Source organism: Eucalyptus grandis, chromosome 1 (genome assembly GCF_016545825.1).
Source record: "Eucalyptus grandis isolate ANBG69807.140 chromosome 1, ASM1654582v1, whole genome shotgun sequence".
NCBI lineage: Eukaryota > Viridiplantae > Streptophyta > Magnoliopsida > Myrtales > Myrtaceae > Eucalyptus > Eucalyptus grandis.
In genome coordinates, this window is record NC_052612.1 from 4,339,513 (window position 1) to 4,363,345 (window position 23,833).

Consider the following 23,833-nt stretch of genomic DNA (forward strand, 5'->3'; position numbering starts at 1 on the left):
AAATCCCTTTTATCCAAAAAATTAGAAAAATACTCAAAAATGTTTTTCCTTCCCAAAATGCATGGAAAATCCCTTAAACATCCAAAAACCTCAAGGTTTAAACAAGATTAGGTACCGAAAGGGCATTAGTGATTAATTAGTGTAATCAAGTCCCCAATCCTAATTTCTCTCGGTTGCGCAGAGTGAGTATTTCTCCCGATACTTCGCTTGGGTTTCTAATCAACCCACCTCCAAATTGATTAATGGCGACTCCATTTTAAAATCAACTTGCGGGTTAAAAACTTGGACCATTAAGTCGTGAATTGGTGGACTTGGGAGAGTCCGGGCTTAATAAATTCAGCCGAGCCATTAGCCTCCTTAGGCGCTCGGACCCGATTGCGGGCGCCAAAAAAAAAAGAGGTCGCGACACAAAGAACAGACCGAAGAAAAGAAGAGAGATCGTAGAGTTTTGGGGAATTTTCTGTTTTCTCTATATTATGTTCAGTGTACATCATACTGTAATTATAATACAAGAGATACACGAATAAAAGGAAAATATATATTTTACAAATCAATTCAATATCTCAATCTAATCCCTAATTGATCTAATGCATGATCATAACCAAAAATAGATCCAGCATATCTTCCAACACCTTCTACAAATGGATTTGGCAGTTTTACCTTGCTAGATGTATGCTTGAAGCAGCGGATAAGACGTTGGGTTCAGGTTCAATAGGAAGGAAATGGAATGCTTGATGATGGTGGGACTGTGTTGTATTCATTTAGATCCCAAGAGAAGGCCAAAAACACGACAAATTATCGGGTTTCTTCAGCTAGAAGTCCCCTGTGCCCGAGCTTCCACTCGCTGCGCGAGGCTCCCACTTTATATCAACCACCACGACTAAGAATAGGGTCTTCTTATTGTTCTCCTAGTAAAAAATCAGTTCAATTAAGCAAGATGGACCGCGGATCCTAAAGCCACACAACATCACATGTTGACTTTTGGGATGGAGGAGGACATTGAGATTCAGTGAGATATTCCTCACCCAGTCCTTTTACCTGTAAATAGGACCCGGGGCAGGACCATTTCTGCTCATTTAATCTGTTCTTCATGTATCACCATCGTTAGTAATATGCTATGTAGGCATTGTACGCTTATCTACTCGCAGCTCAAGCTTTTGAAGGAAATTGGCTTGTCTAACGCCTGTAATACATATTTTCTCCTGCATACTCGATTAGTGGCTTGAAGTTGATGATGCAGACCCATTGTAGGTGTAGAACAGAACGCTTGCATCGGCATGAATGGGCATTCTCAATTTTCTCTGACATTCCTTTTAAAGTAAATTCACTTTGTGCAAGTTAATTAAGAAAAAAAAAAAGCCATTGTGCAATCGTGCAAGTTCATATTTCCTTCAAAATAAATTCCTTTAAAGTAACGTTTGATACTCGATTGAGCACGGTTTTCTTAAAGCCGCTGAGACTTCGGTCGATGGCCTCCCAAGAAAACATAAGCTGACCTTATAAATTGAGCTTCCTTATTCAAAACTGTAAGTAGAAAATAAGCAGACGTTGTCAGGGTTGTTAAAATCATTTTCTAAAATAAATTCGCTAGCTGTAAAATCAGATCGTAGCATTGTGAGATTATGATGGGTCCAAAAAATGTAGAGAAGGTGTAATCCCTGTTGTTTTAGGACATAAGTTAGTTCAAGAATTATTATACTGAGATTGAATATAACAAAAATTCAAGTGTTAAGTCGATTGTTTTGGATCATGTCTATATATAAGTGCACTTATCATTAGACAACTGTGATATGATTAATTTGTGGCTATGTTATTTTGGCCTGTTGCCTTAAGTGCGACATGAAACTTAAATTTCAAGGAATATAATAGGATCCTCTGAATCAAACAATATCATTTTCGTGATCGATAGTCACTATTTTGAATATTATTATAATAAATATGGGGGTCATTTTCAACAGTATCTAATACTTAAACCCTTGTGTATTTCATCAGTCAGTTGAATGCAACAAACAATCAATACAAAGCTAACATTGCAAGGCCAGGCTTCAGACCAGCCTTTTCATAATCAAGCTGGGAAACAGCCACAGGCTCAAGCAATATCCACAAGATACATGCAATCTACCACCACTATAGATTTTTACTTCTACACAGTACATATATTACAACATTCGGTTGATCACATTCAATGTTTTGCACTACAAGCAACTGGAGGGTTGGACCAGGCCAAAGGCCAATCCACCAGCATTGACGCAGGAAGCTTGAGCCGGTTGTTGATTGTTCTTGTAGGTGAGCTTCACATCTTCTAATCTTATTCCTGCGCATGGGTTCTTCAGACTGCAGTCAAATTTGACAGCCACTTCGGTCGCTGATGTCCCATGAATGTCTTGGTACGTCACGTTGCTAATTTTTACGCCTGAAAACTGTTTGGATGAAATCAATGTTAGAAGCGGTAAGAATAGACAAACTGTGTATATAGACCCTAAAATGGACGCGGACAAATGGATAAAGAGAAGAGGAAAATTTTGCGTGGACTCATTGCAATGAACTCAGGTCTAATGGAGCATTTGAGCTAGTCCTTTTTGAGGTTTTGCATGACATATGAACCGTGATCGATGTAATTGATTTAAAAAAGAAAAGAAAAAGAAATCAGTAGTTTCACTTCCTTACTGATGTAAATAGAGATGAAATTTACAACAAGAATAGGTTGTATGATCTCACTCAATGATGGTTTTGATCGCAGTTGCATGCATTTTGGACTAATCTACTAGCTATTAAACGAATTCTTGTGATGATTAAATCATGGTAGAATGAACTGATCTCGATTTTAGTATGATCGATTCAATCATGTTGTTTTCCCTAGGCTCATTGCTAGGTTGCACGCACTATTGTTTATAACAACGGTTACCAAATCTACATGTCATTATTAATCTAACCCGATAGAACTTGTCCAAATTTATGGTGATCTATGTCAACTTTCAATTTAATGAAGAAGAGACTCTTTAGTCTTTATTACACGCGAACAATTAAATTAATTAATCAATTAATGTCTCGACACATACCTGACCAGGACAATTGATGTTGTTGGGGCAGTAATTTTGGTCGATGACAATTGGGTTATTAACGTTGGACATGACGGCATGTTGGAAGAGGATGTTCTTGGCAAATCCGGTGCTGAGTCTGCCCCAAGATTTGATCCTCAACCCGTTTTGTGTCCCTCGGAACACAGCGTTCTTGACCGTCACGTTCTCAACCCCTGCCTCTTCAAGGTCCTTCCCTAGGCTCCCAATGCTGTGTAAAAAACCATGATCCAATATATTATATAATTTCTGAAAATATTAATTACCATCTTTCACTCGAATCACGTCCTTTTCTTTCTAAATATGGTAGAATATTTTGATTTTTGCGAGGAAATCAAAAGCAAGAGTAAGATCCCCGAAGAGACTTAACATTTTGGCCACTTGATGTGGTACTTGTTAATTTCTTGTGTTCTGAGTCAATTATCAGATTTAATAGTTTCGAGTTGTAGATTTTTTTCTTGTTTCCTGGGGTTTAGCTAGTATAATTACCTGATTCCGTGGCCCGGGCCACAGGCAACGTTTTCGATCCAGAGGTTTGTAGTGCCGGCACCGACCGAGACGCAGTCATCACCAGTTCCAATTTTTGAGTTCATGATCGTGACACCGGAAGACAATTGGACATGGACACCATCCGTGTTCGGGCTGTCACCGGACGCAAAAACCTTCATTCCTTGTAACCTCACGTTTTGGCATCCGTTGATGACAATGTGAAACAACTGGCTATTGAGCGACGTCAGTTTGCTTACCGCAATATTCCTTGAGTTGCTGAAGACAATTGTCTATAGAGCATTCGGATGCATGCACGCAACAACAAAAAATTAGTAATAAATAAAAATAACATTTGTCTTTTAAGTAACTATAAGTCAAAACGTGTGTGTCACTAAAGAGGACACATGTTGATTGACAAGCAAGAAAAACCCTAATTGTGATAGTTAGGCTAAATAATTTTTCTATTTATCTTGCACTCGATGATTGGTCAAGAAGTTCATAAAAGATTAAATTTTATTGAAGATTACGGATGTGTCCGTTTTTGTTTCTATTAGTGTTCTTGTGCAAGTTGGACTGTGTTAGAAAAGTATAGTTACTTACACAAAATACTCTAGCCACATGAGCATGATGGAGATCGACATCTACTAGGAGAGACTCGTGTCATTATTATTGTGTGATTATAATGAAATTAGACATTAGATGTATTTGTATGTACCGTGGCTCCACCGGGGCAACTCTTGCCGGACGCTTTGCAAGCCCACAAAGCGGCGCCTTGCCCATCGAGGACCCCGCCGGAGATTGACATGCCGTCCACGTGCTGGAACAAGAGCCACGTCCCAACGTTCCCAAGCACGTTATAATCCGCGGGAGCCGTGATCACCCCTTCGATCTGCCACCGGATGGCGTTGTTCTTGCACGGCCCGCTGAAGGTGGCCCCTCCCACCAGGAACCGCCCGGCCGGCACGCTGATGGTGGCTGGCATCTCGGAGCCACAAGCCGCGAGCCATGTGCCCACGAAGGCCTGTGTCGAGTCCGTGACCCCATCAGGCTTGGCCCCGAGAGACGACGTTGTACTTGGCTGCGCTCACGGCAATTGCTGCTTGTGAGCTGATCATGGCAATGTAGAACACCGTGAAGAGAAGTGAGGCCACACCAAGAGTGCTATGGCTACTCATTGAAAATGCCATTTTCTCTTGGCCCGCAGAGAGAGAGAGAGAGAGAGAGAGAGAGAGAGAGAGAGAGTTGGGAGTTGATGGCAGTTGGAAGAGAGGTGAGTAATGGGAGTAGTGGGAGTAAAGAGACGGTTAATTGGGGTGTTTATAGGATTTGAATTGGATTCAAGTGCATGAATTTGCACGAAGTTGACGACTCAAGAAAGCTGCTCATCGATTGATTGAATCGGAGGACCAGGCTATTGGCCCAAAAAAGAAAGAATTGGAGGACTTTTCTTGCGTTTATGGTCCACAAGTACGTATCTGCGCCTTCACTAAACTTCCCGGTACTTTAATAATCTTGTTAGTTCCGGTTAGGCACTTTAATTTTTCAGGAAGCCCTTGAGCTTAAGGAAAATTGTCCAAAAGTCCTCAAACCTATAATATTTTTACCAATTCAATCTTAAATATTTTAATTTTACTAATTGAATCCATCCATCTAATTTTGACCGAAACTTGTTAACATGAATCAAGATTGTCCTACGTGGTGTAGGTGAAACCAGCATTGACATAAACAATTTTTAATTTTTTTGAATTTTTATTATTTTATTATTTATTTCCCTTCTTCATCTAGCTGATCACTAAGCCTCGATGATAGTCGACAATTGGCCAAAGGCTAGGGTCGACGAGTTCAGCCTCACATTGGCTCCTCATCTTTGGCTAGGCGAGGCTTGCCCTCCCCAACCACTGGCGAGGTCGACCTTGCCAGCTCGATGAAGGGGAGCCTTGCCGTCACTACGTAAGGCCAATCTCACCAACTCTTGGGCCTCGCCAGTGGCAATGCAATGTTGACCTTCTTCACACCCAACAATGACAATGTTGACCTTCCTTGCTCACCCCTCGCCAGTGGCCTACGGGGGTGAGTTTCGCTAAAGGCTGGCAAGATTGACCTCACAGGCTCTCACTTCTAGCTAGTTGCTGATGCCTAGTGACCAACAAGAAAAAGAAGAGAAGAAAAAAGATTTTTAAAAAAAATAATATTAATTAATATTTTCATGTAAAATATTGAAATATTATTAAAATTGTCTACATTAGCACTAGTCATACCACGTAAGATGACTAATGTCTACGCCGGTGGTTTAGCTAAATTTGGTCATATTAACTCAAGTGCTGAACAAAAAAAAAAAAAAAAAAAAAAAAAAAAAAAAAACTCAAGTGGCAAAACATGAAGAGGTTAAGGATTTAATTGGTAAAATAAAAAAGTTTATGATTGAATTGGCAAAAATATAATAGATTTATGACTTTTTAAACAATTTTCTTCATGAACTTATTATTTAATTAGTGGCAAGATAAGATAGAATATGCGAAGCAATCGAGCCTATGGCTCTACAACGCTTTTGTTCTTTATAGACTTCCTTTTTCCATGGTTGTCATCTAATGATACAACTGAGGAATCGGACCAAAGGTTCTAAATCTGTTGATTCAATTACAGATATAGCACCAGACCTTTTTATAAGAATCGCTTGATCCTCCCCTTATTTTTGGTGAGAAATCATTCAGTTTAGGAACCTATTAAAGTTATACATGAACTTTCAAAAAGAAGAAGTTATAGTTAAACTTGACACGCGGCTTTTTGTGGTAAACTTAACATGTTTATTGACGGGCTGGGATAATCCAAGTGCTTTACTTGGATAAGTCAAGTGTTTTTTAATGTATAATATGGACGATCACCTTGATTTTCCCAAAACCAAAATCTTGTATTTTTCTTTTCATTGTGGATACAACCCTTTTAGGATTTGTTCGTTGAAGTGATTTATCTCTAGGTATAACACGTTTCCATTAGCATTCTTCATTAAAATATAATAAAAACCTATAAATTGTAATAAATACAATATAGAAATATTACCTATACTAGGTTCAATAATTGGATTCTGCTTTGCAAAAGGTGGAGGCGTTAGATGTATATAACTACTGGTGGTCCGTCGAGAATATTGTCTTTGTGGCCCAATAATTAATTATTAACTCGTGTGGCAAACCCTAATTACATACATTGCACTAGCTAACTTCTCCTCCTCGCATACTACGCTTATTCCTAAATAAACTCATCTTTTCCGGACACGTGTCCTAGAAGAGTAAAACGCGAAGAATCACGATGGAGAAAGAGGGCATGTGTTTGCTTCGAATGTGCGACAAATGGACAGAACTTTCTTTATTTTTAATTTTTTTCTCCAATACGGACAATTTCCCAAATTAGGAAATCAAGTGCTTTGAGCTATACTCTGCTTTGTTATGACGGTTCGTTCACACCCGCACGTCTGATGAACCGAGAGACTACGGGAGATGGTCGTGACAAAAGTCGGCACGTGAATTACCGCTTCGTACGGCGCCGCATGTGTTTCCTCAATCGAGAATTTTGACTATTCGAATTCAATTTTCATATCCTACACCCAACTTAGTCATTCAGCAATATCCACACCCATTATTGTTGTTCCATTCGATGCATGTGTTGAGCTTGGATCCAATGGACTTAATGACGACACGTAAGGTGCTTCCAATCATTAAGTTCAGAACCCCACGAGACCCACATTGCTTTTTATGGTCACCACTTTCATTAATGCTGGAATTCGAGGGTCCAACTTTCCAAGGAACGCTCTCACCTCGATTTCCAGAGAAATTATGCATTCGGTATTAAATTTATTGTAGGTATGTTAATTCAACTTCAAATTTTCAAATTCACCGACTAGTCTTAAAATATTGCACGAGTTCTAATATAATCTTTGTGATTTATTTTCATCGGAAATTGTTAATGCGATGGTGTATTACGTAGGACGGCCGGCAGGATGGCCAATGATGACTCGACCATTACACTACCAATTTCTAGTGAAAATTGATTAAAGTGACTACATTAAGACTAAATTAACAAAATTAGAAAATTTAGGACTAAATTCATATCTGTTTCACATGGCACACTGATGTTGACAACTTTATTTGAAATGACGTCCTATGAGAATCGCCATGTAATCAATTTTTTTGCAACAATTGGGTGGAAGGACCACACTATTCGCACAAAGGTGTAGAATTATTTTGGGAAAATTTGAAAGTTCATGTTTGAATTGATATCCATATGATAGATTTAGGGTTGAATTGATAATTTTCCTGTTGATCATAAATTCCCTTTAATGCGAAGCAATTCAAATATAAAGTAACAATTATGTGTGAATATATCTTATGTTCCTAGGGATTTTCAACACCTAGGGTTAACAAGATTCTGCCTAGTTTAATAGTACAAATATTTTATTTATGATTATGCTGACGAGTATTCTCGAATCACTTATTAATTACACATATTATAAAAAAAAAAATCATTATTATAGTATAGATTACACATAACACGAAATATACCGATTATGTTAACAAAACCCGTTTTTTCATTTTGCAAATTTCTTCATCTCATCAATATTTGTAAAACTCATCAAAAGACCTCGACAGAATTCGTACTTACGGCGTACGTACTTGCACATTGCATTCGTAGCAAAAAGATAATAAAACAAGGAAAAAGTGCGGTTTATAGTTTTGCTCATCAATCACATAATCGTTTCAAAACCTTACAAAACGGGTCAATTTGTATTTCTTCCAAATCACTTTGACCTTTTTGGGGACGACTGCTTTGGTTAACTTAATTGAGCACTAATCCCCTTCCCATATTTTAGACCGAAAGGAGTACTTCGGTGTCAAGACAAAGGCGCTCAAGGACGGTTCTCTCTCAAAGACTTCGTACTCGGACATGCATTGCTTTTGATGGCCTAACCCGAAAGCAAAAGCTGACCTTATCAACCGAGCTTTCTTATTCAACGCTATAAGTAAGAGATAAGCAGACGTTGCTAGGGTTCTTAAAAACACCCTTTCGAAATCTCGATAGCCGTAAAATCGGGTCATAAAACATTACGATTATACTGGTAGCCCATTATGATTAATTTTAGAGAAGATGTAGCCCAGTTATTTTAGGTCATAACTTAGACCAAAAAGATTATTATACTGATATTAAATATAACAAAAAAGAACGGGCGTGATTAATTTAAGGGAGAATGTATTGCTTTTGATTATGTCTATATATTGTTGGAATGTTTATGTATTAAACCACGTTTTTATTTAACAATTTAACATTTTTGAACGGTTAATATTGACAGCAAAATTACATGGCATTAGAGCATGGGGTTTTGAATTCAAATCTTTTTGGGCATCTTATTAGCTTTATTAGGTTGAAAGTCTGGCCTATGCATGAACTAGATTATTAGATATATAAATATTAAATCACGTAGTCATTTAACATTTTACTCAATTAGAGTAGTTGGTAGTTGCACAACAAAATTTTACATATACATGTGCACTTATCAATACACAATTGTCATATGATGAATTTTGTGGCTATGTTATTTGTCTTATCGCTAGATCTATTTCGAAAAGCCTAATCATTTGTGAATTCATAGGTAGAGACACCTAAATGGGTTTTTCAATTGACATACGATATTAACCATTTTTATAACATAACAAAAACAAATAATTTGGTCAGCTAATGTTGTGTCAAATAAATGATAAGTATCTCAAGATTTATCCACATGATCAAATTTCATATTCAACCTTATAGTTGACCTACAAATGATCCTTTTACTCGGGGAGAATTACCAAAAAAGTCATAAACCTACTGCAATTGTGCCAATTTAGTCATAAACTTTTTCTTTTTTACCAATTTAGTCATAAACCTTTTACAATTGTGTCAATTTAGTCCATCCAGCCAAAATTGGCCGGTCGGACGCTAACGTAGACACCCGGTTGTCTAGTGGACGCTAAAGTGGCAATTTTTATTATTTTTAAATATTTTTTTCTAATTTTTTAATTCTTTTTTTCTTTTTTTTTTCCCTTTCCTTCTTCCGCTGGCGGAGGCTAGAGTCGGCAAGGTTAGCCTCGCCAGCCACTGGCTAGGCTCGGCCCCACCGACCACTAGCGAAGGCAAGCCTCGCCCGGGACGGCGAGGCTGCCATCGCCACATCCGGCGAGACTCGACCTCGCCCAGCCATGGCGAGGTCGAGCCTCCCTAGATCCGATAGGGCCTCGCCTAGCCAAGGCGAGGTCGACCTCTCCGGTGGGCGGCGAGGCTTGACCTCGCCAAATTTGGTGACGGCTCCTCGCCAGATGTGGCGACGGTGGCCTCGCCATCGCTAGGCGAGGCTCGCCTTCACTAGTGGCCGGTCGGGCTGACCTCGCCAGCCCTAGCCTCTAGTGGGCCTTTGGCCGGCCATAGGAAGAAGAAAAGAGGGAAAAAAAAAGAAAAAAAAAAAGAATTCAAAAATTCTAAAAATATTTAAAAATTCTAAAAAAATATTAAAAAATATTAAAAATTGCCACGTCAATGTTCGCCCAATGACTAGTGTCCACGTCGCATTCGACCGGCTAATTTTGGTTGGATGGACTGAATTGGCACAATTGTAAAGGTTTAGGACTAAATTGGCCAAAAAAGTTTATGACTAAATTGGCATAATTACAGTAAGTTTATGACTTTTTTGGTAATTCTCTCCTTTACTCGAGTGTCTACACAAAAGTTGTTAAAGCAATATGTCACAAATTTATGGAAATCAAATGGGACGGCACAACCTAAGAACATACATAGAAAAAGAGGGCTCATGATTGCTTTGAGGCTCCATTTTTTTTAAAGGAAATTGTAATGTAATTGGAAATAAAAAACTCTTAAATAAGTCATTCCAGGAAAATATTATGTTTTCTTATATTTGGTCATTTGAAATAGAAAACTGATACATGTTTTTCATTAGGGAAAAAATTATCTTTTCCAGAGCACTTTATCGCATCGCTTGGTTCCTATGCTTCATATGATACTTTTGTGATGGATTGATGCATCTTCAATTCACACGACTAATAGCAAGATTACCGTGAATTTAATTCAGATTTTTTGAGAAATTGTAGCAAGCAGTTAGTAGGCTTGTTATCACAAGCATCACAAATCCAATTTGATCTTCCAGCTCCAACAATATACGTAGAACCAACAGTGGAGATTACACAAATAAGAAGAAATCCTTTTATCTTGTCTTCACCCAAAAATGGATAAGAGCAGAAGAGATCATGGGGATCAACAAAATCAGATAATGAGAGATACAGAGAGTGTGGAAGAAGGAGACGCAAGAATGACAAGCGACAAAACTATTTTTGTGTTTAGGGGAAACGATAAGATTTCTGTAGAGCGATGATTTTTTCAAGATTAACTTATTTTCGCCCGAACAAACAAAAGATGAGTGGAAAACATCGGTCCATGTTGCCGACTCATTTCATTTTAATTACTGAATGTTGGTTTTCTCTCCATGGTCCTGTCGCAAATGACTTTGCATCGCTGCCGTCTTTGTCTCCACTGCATATTTTGCCGACTCATACAACTCGGGTTGGTCGGCTTTCGTCACGACGGTCCGTAACTTTCCCCAAGAGAGGAATTAAACGAATGGCAGGAGTCACTATCTTACGACGGCGCTAAGCATAATATAGTTATGAAAAATCTACACCAAGTGACCATGTTGATATGATCATCTTCTCGTTAGATAGCTTGTGGGTTCAGATTAGATCTGATAGTAACATACATAAATGTTTCATAGTAGATCAAAGTCAAATGACTTTGCACCTCCGCCGTCTTCACATCCCATTCATGGTCCGCCAACTCACTGAACTTAGGTTTCTTGGCTTTCATCCGGACAGTCTTGTAATATCCCCGCAAGTTACACATTGGCAAATGGCAGCTGAGGCATTCTAACAGACTGGTAGACTTGAACCTTATTCCAACATAAATAACTTTCTTAGTACGGCCCTAAGCATAATGTAGTTTTGAGAAATGGTCCAAGTGACCGTGCTGATAAATTCATTTTCTCGTTTGCAAGATAGCGACTGCACCCGGCCAGCAACAAGGTCCCTTGTCCATATTGAATCTTTAGCCGAAACAACGAAGAAGCTGTTGATGTGTTCACCTCCTCAAAGTGGCTGTTGCTAACATTTGGCCCACTCAAGATTCAAGTGGATCTGAAAGCTTTACCTTGATGGTGGGATTATGGTGTGTGCATCCAGACCCATTCTTCTTCTTCTTCAAGGGAAGTTCTTTTCTTCAGCAAGAGGTCCTCCTCCTCCCTCCTCCTTCCACTCCTCCTCCGCTCCTTCTTCTTTATATCAGCCATTACCACTAATCCTACTCCTCCTCTTCAGCAAGAGGTCCCTATGCCTGAGCTTCCACTCGTACGACGCTCCCACTTTATATCAGCCATTACCACTAATGATACTTCCTTCTTCTTCTTCTTCTTCTTCTTCTTCTTCTTCTTCTTCTTCTTCTTCTTCTTCTTCTTCTTCTTCTTCTTCCGCTTCTTCCGCTTCTTCCTCTTCTATTTCTTCTTCTTCTTCTTCTTCTTCTTCCTTCTTCTTCTTCAGGAATCATTTCTTTAAGCTTGGACTTCCCAAAGCCAATTTTGGGATGGAGGAGGACAAACATGGGTGTCAGTGAAATGTTTCTTCATGCGGAGTCCTTTAACCCCTCAATAAGACTTGGGACATTGACCATTTTTGCTTGTTCTTTGTTCATTCTGTCTTCCGGTCGCTAGTGTTATGTTAAAAATGCATCGTTAGCTCATCTCTCCTCACCGTACAAGCTTTTAAGAGGTAATTGGTTTGTCTAACAACTGGAATTTATATTTTCTCCCGCATGCCCAATTTGTGGCTTGACGTTGATAATATAGACACATCAGTAAGATTGTACAGCAGAACTTTGCATAAACATGAATGGGCATTCTCAGTTTTCCGATACTTCGGATGTTGTCTATTGGACTAAACCCTCGAAGTTCATTCGCTTTGCCAACATAGGCATGAACAGGTCTGGTTCCCCGCGAAGTGTTTAATATTTTTCCTGAATGGGTCTTGTTCCCCATATTATGAAATGGTTTGGCACGGGCAGAGAATGGGCTTTTTCTTGCTTTCGCTGAGAAGTGGCCCATCATATGAGCCTAGGATTAGCCAAAATAAGCCCATACTTTAACCATTTCACTTCTCTATTTTTCTATTTTTCTGTTCCCAAGAATAGATTTAGAATAGAAGTCTGTTAGCAGTGCAATTTTATTTTTCTATTCCGGAACAATTTTTTATTCTAGAAATAAAGAAGTTAAAATTTTTATATTTCTAGAACAAAAATGAGAAATGAAAACTATTTTCATCGTTTACTCCCGTCATTGCCTGTCACCCAATCGTCACCAAATGCCATATGCCGATCCCTCGCCGGCCACCTCCCCACCTACTGACACCTCCAACTGCCACATGAGAGGGAGAAATTTTGCGTCATTATGAAACAAATTTTTATTTTAGGAATAGATATTTTGTATGGTTGTCTAATGTGTATTTTTGCTCAAAACTCGTCCGAGGAATAGAAATAGAAAAATTAATTTCTAGCCAAAAATTGATTTTTGGAACAGCATAATTATCATTCACACCCAAATATTTTTGGAAAATACCAGCCCAACGGAATTTGATCCGGTCTAGACAAATTGTTTTCTTAGGTTTAACTAGACTGAATGGAAGGTTCAAACTAGTTGAACTGGCTGGCCACATCTAGATTCAGCAACATTAAGTGTTTGATCAAAATCGTTTTCATGAGATAAAAGGTTGAGTAGGGGCGACTAACGTACCCCTCGAGGGGATTAGTATAAGGGCTTGGTCGCCCGTTACAGAATATTTGAACTAAATCATGACCACCGAGTTCATCCGTAGGTGTGCGAGCCACCGTAGCACCACCACATGCTATTTCTTAAAGATTGGGATCCACAACGGCCACACGCATTTACGATTTTGACTATGACGGTCAAATACAAACGCTTGAGGTAGCGTTTGAAGAAAGCATACAAAAAAAAAAAGGGTTTGATTTCACACAACTCCAAGTGCGAACGAGTCTGACCAAAAAAAAAGTGCAAACAATAAATGTTTTAGGCCATCCAACTGGACTTTGACTAATTCTTATCTGGCCAACTAGGTTAATGAATTTTTTTTTTGACTCGGGATCTATGCTGCCTAACTTGGACTTTGTCTCCTATGCTCTTATCCTAAATAATACTGGTTCTTGTTTTCTTTTGGGTTTAGTGCAAGTTAAGTTATCTTTTCATTACATGGTGTTCGGTGACATTGAATAAGAAGAAATGAAAATGGACATTGAGGATGAAAAACACTTCATTACCATGTTTTCACCGGGGTGGGAACGAATAAGAAGAAACGTCTGTTACTATGCTTAACAAGAAGGGATTTCCCATATATCGAAGAATAGTTACCACAAAAAATAACAAATAAAGTGAATTTCAGATAAGAGCCAGATGAGTAGTCATTTTTTCAAAAACATCTAAATAATATTATTTTAAATAAGAATCTACAGTGATCGACACAGTTTTAAATAAGGGCTTCAATGAGCACATGCATCTCACTTACACTTTTCAAGTTACGGTTAAGGGCATTTTTCTCCAAGGTTAAATTTTCTTTCTATTATTGCTTTCCCTATCTTCTTTCTTTTCCTTCAGCCGACTCTTCAGTTCATCTTCTTCCTTTTCTCTCCTTTTCTTCTTCCTTAGCACACTGAATGAAACCCCTTCACTTCAAACAAAAGCACAAAGCAAAAGCAACATCTGGGCTAGTTCAGATCGACTTGTAAAAGAGTTCGACTGAATAATCGACCTGAACCAGCAGAAGCGAAAATTATCAATAAGTCAAAGATGATTATGTCCCTTCGTGCTTACAACTGAACCAGAAGAAGCAACAATCAAAATTCCCAACCATTTCAAGTGAAGATGGGTTAGGATGGAGACAAAGAATTACGTCCCTTTGTGCTTACAACAAAAATAAATAAGAAACTAAATAAACGTATTGACTTGAAATTCACTGAAAATTAAAGAAGTGAAAGAGAATTGTTCGTTTATATAGGATGGGATGTTTGCGGGAGGTGGGAAAATTCTGTAAAAAAATGTTTGTGGCATCCTCTCAATAGGGATCACTCTTGCACACGTGCACGCTCACAGATGAGTCCTTCTTGACCTCACCACCTAAAGCATCGACGCTCGCCGGTCGCCGCCACTCTGGTACATCCTCCGTGGAAACGTGACTGAGCCAGAGGTGACGGCGATGACTCATGGGGTTTCACCGGCAAATTGGGGCTTCCGGTTCCACTGGAGGACGGATTGGGGGAGGGTCTGTTTTTGACTGATTGGAGGAGGCTTTATATGTGATTGCGTTCTCTTGCAAATATTGTTGGTGTGATTTTTCATTTTTCTTTATTTTTAGGAAAAAAAAAGTTAAGCACCAAATGAAAGTAGGAAGAAGATGAAACGAAGAGACAAAGAAGGAGGATGATGAATAGAGAAAAATTTTAAAAAAAAAAAAAAGCATGTGGACGAAAATGCCCCATCATGGTGGCATCACTGGCATGTGAGATGCTCATGTTTTGCCAAACCCTTAATTGGGACTATATTATCACTTGAAGCCCTTGATTGAGACCAAGATAATCACTTCAAGCCCTTAGTTGAAACATTGTTTACTTTGAATCATTTTTTTTAGAAAATGGCCACACTTCATATCCTTATTTGAATTTTTTCCAAAAATAAATAAAGAAGTATGGCACAATAGTTTTCTCCTTCTTTTTTTCATTTTCCTTTCTTGGGCAAATTTTGAAATGAGTTGCATCGACTTCCTTCTTGTTATTGTAAGTTGCAATCATGTTTCAAAGTACAAGAACCTTATCGATTATGGAAATTTTAATTATATTTATCAGTCCGATTACTTGGCATTATCCCAATTCCTTTAAATTTTATTTCATTCTGATTAACCGAATGAGTGGGACAAACAAAAAGAAAAGGCAAAAACTTAATTAAAAAATGACAAGGACCATGTTGATATAATCACCATCTTGTTGGATAAAGATTTAGGAAAGTCTCCCTTGTCCATAAAGAATCTTCAGCGGAAACAGCGAAGAGGCTGTCGTCGATCTGTTCACCTTGTTGAAGCGGATGTTTGGTAAATTTGGTCCGCTATAAACCACGCCGGCAATGCGCCGATCTCAACCAGTTCAAAAACAGAGCGTGAATCTCGTCTTCTCGCACTCGTATAACCATGTGTAACGTTGCAGCATGCGACCTCTTGTTCTCTTTGTTTTCAGGCTCGCTTATTTGTCTTCTTCTTGGTCTTCTACCCTATTATATCCTTTGTCAGTCCCATTCAGTTCGATGTAAGTAGCTTTCACAGCAACTCAAATGGCATAAGTGCATATATTCATAGATTTTGTTAGAATATTTAAATAATAAACACTCTTTTATTTAACAACTTATACTTTTATAACAGTTGGTTGTGATCCCAAAGCTGGAGGTCCTAAGTTCAAATCTGTACAGGCCCCATCTACCTCCCTAATTAAATTTCCATGTTTAGTATTTGGCAAAAGATCATACTAGACTAACCACCGCCTGCAGTGGCCTGGCTGGATAAGAGCTCCCATGACGTCTACTTAGGACGGAGGAGTTTGAATCTCGCAGGATGCACGGGATCTTAAGCGTGACGTCGGGGTAGTGGGTCGTCCACTAGCGTCACCCCAGGGTTTACCAGCCAACTACTAGTTGTACTCACGTCGAAAGCTACAGTAAAAATGAAAATATAAAAAAGGTAGGCCGCATTCAATATTCCAACCCATCTATATAAGGGATTCCAACACTGAGAAACAAGTAGACTTCTTTACCTATTGGTGGGTTTCTTGATTGTTCAATGATAGCACTACTGATGATGGGACTTGGAACTGAATTGTGGTGTTTGAGTTATATTATCTTTAGAGAATTGATTGGATATTAATTTTTAATTTGCTATGAAAATAATAATTTATTCTGGACTACAAAAAAATGAAATATTAAATAATTATAAATTGTGGGATCTACTCCTTAAAGAATTTAATCGTGGTGTTTGAGTTATATTATCTTTAGAGAATTGATTGGATATTAATTTTTAATTTGCTATGAAAATAATAATTTATTCTGGACTACAAAAAAACCAAATATTAAATAATTATAAACCGTTGTGGGATCTACTCCTTAAAGAATTTATAACTCACAATAAGCTGTTATTTTCACAATAGCCCAAAGACTGTTATGCTTGTAAAATCCTTATTTTTATAGTACACTTGTCAGTACTTGTAAATCAAACAAATTTGGAGTAACATATAAACCATTTTCCCCCATTTCTCAAATTACATTAAGATATATTTTAATAATGTATTTCTAATTTTTTTTTTTTTTGGGGTTAAAATAAGTGTAACTTCCGCTTCATCAAAAGTATAATCAAAGACGTACATGATATGATAAGCTAGGGAAACAAAGGAAAAGAACCACGAAAACTGAGAAGCACGAGAAAGGCAAATGGCTTCCAACACCTAGTAATAAGAAGAGTGAAATGGGGATGCGATCTTATTCATGTTTACTATGGTGTTTGGTGACTTGGATAAGAAGAAATGAAATGCAAATTGAGAATGAAGAACGCTTCATTATTCCAATTTCTTTAAATTTTGTTTCATTTGGATTAACCGATTCCTAAAAATTTAAAAATAAATTTATTTAAAACATTTAAATTAAAAAATACTAATATTTAAAAAATTAAAAATTAAAAAAAGCCCTTAGTGGCCACTTTTTTAATTTTTTTTAATATTTTATTTTTATTTTTAAATTTGATCTAATTAATTTTTATATTAATTTTTTATCACTTCAGCACCAAAACAATGTTGTTTTTGCGTTGTCTAGCCATGTCAGTATGCAAAACGATGCCGTTTTGCACTTATACGATGGAAAATCGCAACATCAGTATTTTGGCCAAATTTTAGCCGGATTGATACTTAAGTGATCCATTTTGTTCCAATTTTGGCACTTAAGTGTCACTTTCTTAATTTTTGACACTTAAGTGTCCCTCCGTGTCAAATTTTAGCAGTCCTGGTGTCCGGCATAGGATTTTCCTCTTCTTCTTCTAGTCAAGAATCAGACTCTGTTAAGCAATATGGACCATGGTTCCCAAAGCCACACAGCGACACGTTGAATTTTGGGATGGAAGAGGACAAACACGGGTGTCAGTGAAATGCATCCTCATGCACAGTCCTTTTACCCCTCAATAAGACTCGGGGCATTGACCATTTCTGCTTGTTCTTTGTTCATTCTGTTTTCTGGTCGTTGGTGTTATGTCATAAATGCATCGTTAGCCCGTCTCCTCACTGCCCAAGCTTTTGGGGAAAAATGGATTGTCGAACACTTGGAATTTATATTTTCTCCCACTTGTGGCTTGAAGCTAATGATGTAGACACATATGAAAGATTGTAAAGCCTTACTTTGCGTAGACATGAATGGGCATTCTCATATTTCCGATACTTCGGATATTGTCTATTGAACTAATCCTTCAAAGTTCATTCGCTTTGCCAGCATAGGCATGAACCGGCTTGATTCCCCGCACGGTGTTTAATTTTTTTCCTGTAATAAAAGTCGGAAAAGGACTTCCACATTATGAAACGGTTTGGCATGGGCAAAAATGGGCTTTTTCTTGCTTTCGCTGAGAAGTGGCCCACCATATGTATTTGTGCTATGACCATGAGCCTCAGATTAGCCGAAATGAAACCAAACACCGGTCCAACTGAATTTAATTCAGTCTAGACCAATTGCTTTGGTTGGTTTGATTGGATTAGATAGAACTACCGGTTCAAGCTAGTTGAACCGGCTGGTCCATTAGTTGTTTGATTAAAATATTTTTTCTTAAAGTAAAGGGGGGGGGGGACTATCAATGTGTATCTTTAAGGGTTACGCTAAGGGTTTGCCACTCATTACAGAATGTTTTGAATTGAGCTGTAACTAGGGGATCAATTCTTGTCCAGAAACTAAAAGCCCAATCAGAGGGGCTGATTCCCTGTTTCTGGAATCAGGAACCAAACGGATGCCTCCTAAATTCAAACTAGACCAAACCGAGAAGTCCGGTTTAGTTCATAAGTCAGTGGAACTAGTGGCATGTTCATTTTTTATTTATTTTTAAAATTGTCATTAATGTTCAAGACGAAATGGAAGATGTCATTGATAATCAAGACATTTCTATAATCAGTGCATTACATGTAACGTTGTAGGTTTTACAAAGATTTTTCCAATTTGGTTGGAATGAGCAAACACTGTTGTATTTTGATTTTTTTCTTGTCATCTTCCTCATGTGCGCGAGTGAAATAGGAGCCATGTGTGCCTATTTGTGTGAGTGAATTCTGAAATGGGAGATAGATTAGTTTTTTTTTTTTATACATATTTTTAAGAAATAAAATAATTAAAAACTAAATAAGAAATCAATCAAGCCCAAGTGGGTGATTCCACACCTAGAACCAAGAGCTGGATTGAAATTTACTAATTCCAGTTTTATGGAATCGAAGGGGTGCCTCCAGAGAGGGCAGTTCCACCACGGGCTATTTGTTTAAGTCAAAATTGTGTCTTGAGAGTATCAACTACAATCTATTGAGGTATTGGTTGAGGAAAAGACTAATATTTATGGAATTCACGCACAACAAAGGGTTTGATGTCACACGCCTCCAAGTGCAAACAATTCACGTTGAGGCCATCCAATCGGACTTTAACTCATGTCTTATCCTATTTTTGAGGTTGATAAGATGTTTCATTGCCTTGATTAATCGCCCCATTTTAGCTAAAAGGGCTATCTTTTGGGGAAGAAAATTTATGTGCAAATTGGTTAGCAAATCGAATCATTCAATCCTACGATGTGAACATTGCTCTAGCATTGAATAAGCCACAGATAAATTTTATTTCTCTATCAATAGGAGATCAATCTGGTTTTAAGTTTTGTTAGGCAAATATTAATGTAATGAAGGCTGTCTTTTATGTAGTGGCCCGTACGGTTGCAAAGATTGACGCTCGTTAATCTTCTACGGAATCTCTTCAGGTCTCACATGGCCTTCCTCTATATGGACATGAACGTCTAACTACACATAAGTGAGCTCATCTCTGTGTGACTCATCGTCAAAGGAACGCCAGAACATGCGCATTAAATTCACTGGTGATGTCATGCGTTAAGAAACTCAGACGCTAAGCAACCTCGGATGCTAAGCAACCACAAAACACAGTTGTCTACCTTGTCTCCAGGACCAGAGATACCACGTGTCCTCCATCGTTCTCTGATAACTTAAAACTTCCAGAACAAACCACGGCGCACTTGACTCTCGTACGGTACTAGGACAAGCATGCCGATGTCGATTTCTCAACCCTTCTATCTGTATATATGGATTCACTTCTTTCTATATCTTTGATTTCTGCAAATCCTCACATCGAACATGTATCGGGTGCATATCGGAGTTTTGTCCTCCTATCAAGTGCTAGGCATGGAAGCTTGAAGATACAAAATGTATTCGACATCATCATGTCTATTGACTTATAATCTGTGACGCCTTGTGATGGTAATTCCTGAACAATATGCAACTTAATAGGACGTATCCTCCATGACGTGCTTCTCCATGTTCGCGGACGTTCTTGCTTTTGACCGTGGATGCTCGGTCCACAAACTTTGTCCTAGCCATGTTATTTGGTACAGCTCACTCTCGTGGACTTCCTCAGAGCATAATATATGCAAGAAAAGACAGCACAGAACCACCGTACGTCCCATGCAATTACGTCGTGTACGTGATAACGTGAGCGTAGCATCTAATTCACTTACATTCTACTCATCAGATACATGCAACATAAAATGGAAATATAGAAATTTATAAAAATAATGCGAAATTATCACATTAACATGTGAAGACGCATCTTATATTATACCACGCCGTAGGGTTTAAATAGCCTCCTTCTCTTCTTCCAACTCGTCGGTGACACTTCCCATCAGAACTCTAAGAAAATGGCAAAGTCGTTCCTCGTGATTAATAGCTCCATAAACAGTTCATGGCTTCTCTTAGTATCATTCTTTCTCATTGTGGCCACATCTCTAAAACAATCGGAAGCAGCCTCGTATAATGTGCTGAGCTACGGGGCGAAGGCGGACGGGAGGACTGACTCGACCATGGCATTCCAAAGAGTGTGGTCGTCAGCCTGTGGCTCGGCCGTGCCGGCCACGGTCTATGTCCCGCAGGGAAACTTCGTGCTGAAGCCGGTGGTGTTCACTGGACCGTGCAAGAATAGGATCTTGTTTCTAATCGCGGGGACTCTAATAGCTCCGTCAAATTACTGGAGTTTGGGGAATTCGGGGTATTGGATATTGTTCAATAAGGTAACGAGGGTTACGGTTCATGGAGGGACTCTCAATGCACGAGGTTCTGGTTACTGGGCTTGCAAGAGTTCTGGCAAGAGTTGCCCCGTGGGAGCTAGGGTGAGGTCTACTAACTTTGTGTGGATTAACTTGCCCATGCATTTTATGTATATTATATAGTGATCGATTTTCATTTCGCTTGAGTTTCTTTTCTTTTATTATTCGGCTGTTGCGCTTGCTAGTACATAGCGTGATTGACATATCGGCCTCATTGTTTGACGAATGACAATCATCATACGGCTAAGTGAAGGTAGCCACCTCCTGAACTGCTTGGCGATTTTCGACATATTGCAGTAATAGTCAATCAGCTGCCCAAATGACACAGGATAATCATATTGTTCGTTTTCATGTGTTTTTTTGGGCAGTCAATATCGTTGGAAGGGTCGAGCAATGTCGTGATCAGTGGCATAACATCCATGAACAGCCAGAATATTCACATGGCGATTAACAACTGCATGAATGTGCTTATCCAGAACGTGAGGATAAAAGCACCGTCGCAAAGCCCCAATACCGACGGCATTCACATCAGGTCTTCCACCGGAGTAACCATTGCCTCCTCCTCCTTCATGACCGGTGACGACTGCATCTCCATTGGTCCAGGCTCCAAGAATGTCTGGATCCAGCGTGTTGTGTGTGGTCCCGGGCACGGCATCAGGTACACAAATAAAATCGTTGGCAATTGAAGAGATTGATATACTTTTGATTCCTGTCAAGTTTTCATACGGAGTGGTTTTATTTGTGTTATCATCGATTTGATTTCTCCGTAAAATAGTTGACCTCCATACGGACTGAGGATATCTCTAATTTACTGTATTCTATATAACGTGGTTCGATATTATCGCGTCTACGACTTCGGACTATCCAATCCCGAAATCAGTAGCTCAACTGATCTACTAAATTTCTCTTTAACTGTCTTGTTGTTTTACATTAACAATATCACTAAATAACGTGTGGAATTCGACAAAAACAAAATGCAGTGTTGGAAGCCTGGCAGGTAATGCGAATGAAGAAGGAGTTGAGAATGTGACAGTAACAGGTGCAGTTTTCACAGGAACTCAGAATGGAGTGAGGATCAAATCATGGGGAAGGCCAAGCACTGGATTTGCTAGAACCATTTCTTTCAGGAACATCATCATGAAAAATGTGTTTAACCCCATCATCATAGACCAAAATTACTGTCCAAGCAACACAAATTGCCCTAATCAGGTACTTGCTTAACCCTTCAGCAGATCTTCATCGAAGAAAATCTTCATTTGTATTGGATGAAATTTGGTTGACCACGATTCTGAACAAACCATCATCAACCTCAGTGACTTATATTTCCTTTCGTATCACTCGTTTTATTCTCTCTGCAGAATTCAGGTGTGAAGATTAGCCGAGTTACATACAGGAACATCAAAGGAACCTCGGCCACACCAGTTGCTATGAATTTCATCTGTAGCCCGACAAATCCGTGCTCAGGCATTGCATTGCAGAATATAGAACTCAAGCACCTTACTGCACAAGCCACTTCTTACTGTAAGAATGCTGGAGGCAGCAGCAGAGGAATTGTTGTGCCGAGAAGTTGTTTCTGAATTTGATAAATTTCTTTCAGTCAAGAGTTGAAGTTTCTTTTTTAATTTCATGCTAGCTTATATGCAAATAAGCACGTTTCATTTTTTTTTCTTTCATTATGCCCATTGTTCAATCAGAATAACAACCACTGCAAAACAAAAAGCTCCAACTTCCACTGGACTTAATCTTTCAGCAGGTAACCAGAACTTCTTCTGGCTAAAGCTGAAAATGCACAATTTACTGATAGAATATGCTCTGTACAGAACAAGATACATCATGGAACCTCAATAAGTCATTCCCTTATATTTGAGGAAAGATTTTGCATCTCCCCAGGAATTATACACAAACAATATCATCATGCACCCAAAATCTTCTCCCGATTACTTTCTAAATTTCCACCTCTATGGTAAAAGAAAAAAGAGCTATTTTGCCAACAAAATTGTACAGCCTTGACAAACACGTCATTAGTTAAAGAATAGAAGATGACCAATCTAGTTGAAGAAATATCCGAAAGCACGGTAAAAGAATTTGAACCTGCTCCTAGAAGCAAGAAGCTGAGTATTTACATCCGGATATTGCTTGCTTCGCATGAATCTGAGGAAACCTTCAGCATCAGAATAGAATGTGCGGTGGGTAAGGACGCATAAAGTCCCAAAAAGAAATCTCATTCCCTCTTGAGCATTCAAGGGTTGTGCGAATTCCTGAAGTTGTCAACGTCAGTAGAATTGCTGTGCTGCCGATGTTCAGACAGGTAAACTGAACCACCTTGGCTTTTTCTGGAACCATCCAACTTTGAGTCCACTTGAAGCGTCTTGGATGAATAGCAGTGACGCACCCGGATCTTGTGGCTCCATGTTTCGGTGGAGCGACTTCCTTGGATTATCAACTGTAAAATCACTTCCTTATCCTGGCTATCTTCTAAGACATCCTGAAAATTCAACCTGTCCCGAATATATGGAATGGGCATTTCGTCGACACGCCTATGGTCCTTTTTTTCTAAATTGGCCACTCACGAGCTAACTGATCTATTAGGTGAAGCCATTAAGGGATATAAACACGACAGATTTGAGAATTCAATCAAAAAACGATCGCTCGATCATAATAATCGGTAAGGATCAATATGACACTTGTTATAATTGATTAGTGATTGGATATAGGTCGATTCGACAAAATCACGTAATTGAATTGTTGGTGATTCCA

The 23,833-nt window shown here is 38.7% G+C and overlaps 2 protein-coding genes across 2 annotated transcripts; one reads left to right on the forward strand and one right to left on the reverse strand.

Annotated features, from left to right (window-relative positions):
- Positions 1-2,195: 2,195 nt before the first annotated feature.
- Positions 2,196-4,753, reverse strand: LOC104416730 (polygalacturonase). Its single transcript, XM_039311300.1, is given in 5 exon segments — positions 2,196-2,420; positions 3,060-3,288; positions 3,567-3,856; positions 4,282-4,624; positions 4,626-4,753. Coding segments are annotated over 5 exon segments (1,215 nt in total).
- Positions 4,754-20,671: 15,918 nt separating this feature from the next.
- Positions 20,672-22,653, forward strand: LOC104428895 (polygalacturonase). The gene is made up of 4 exons (XM_010041818.3): positions 20,672-21,139; positions 21,445-21,734; positions 22,057-22,285; positions 22,435-22,653. The coding sequence occupies exons 1-4, from the start codon at positions 20,672-20,674 to the stop codon at positions 22,651-22,653; spliced, it is 1,206 nt and encodes a 401-aa protein (XP_010040120.1).
- Positions 22,654-23,833: the final 1,180 nt, after the last annotated feature.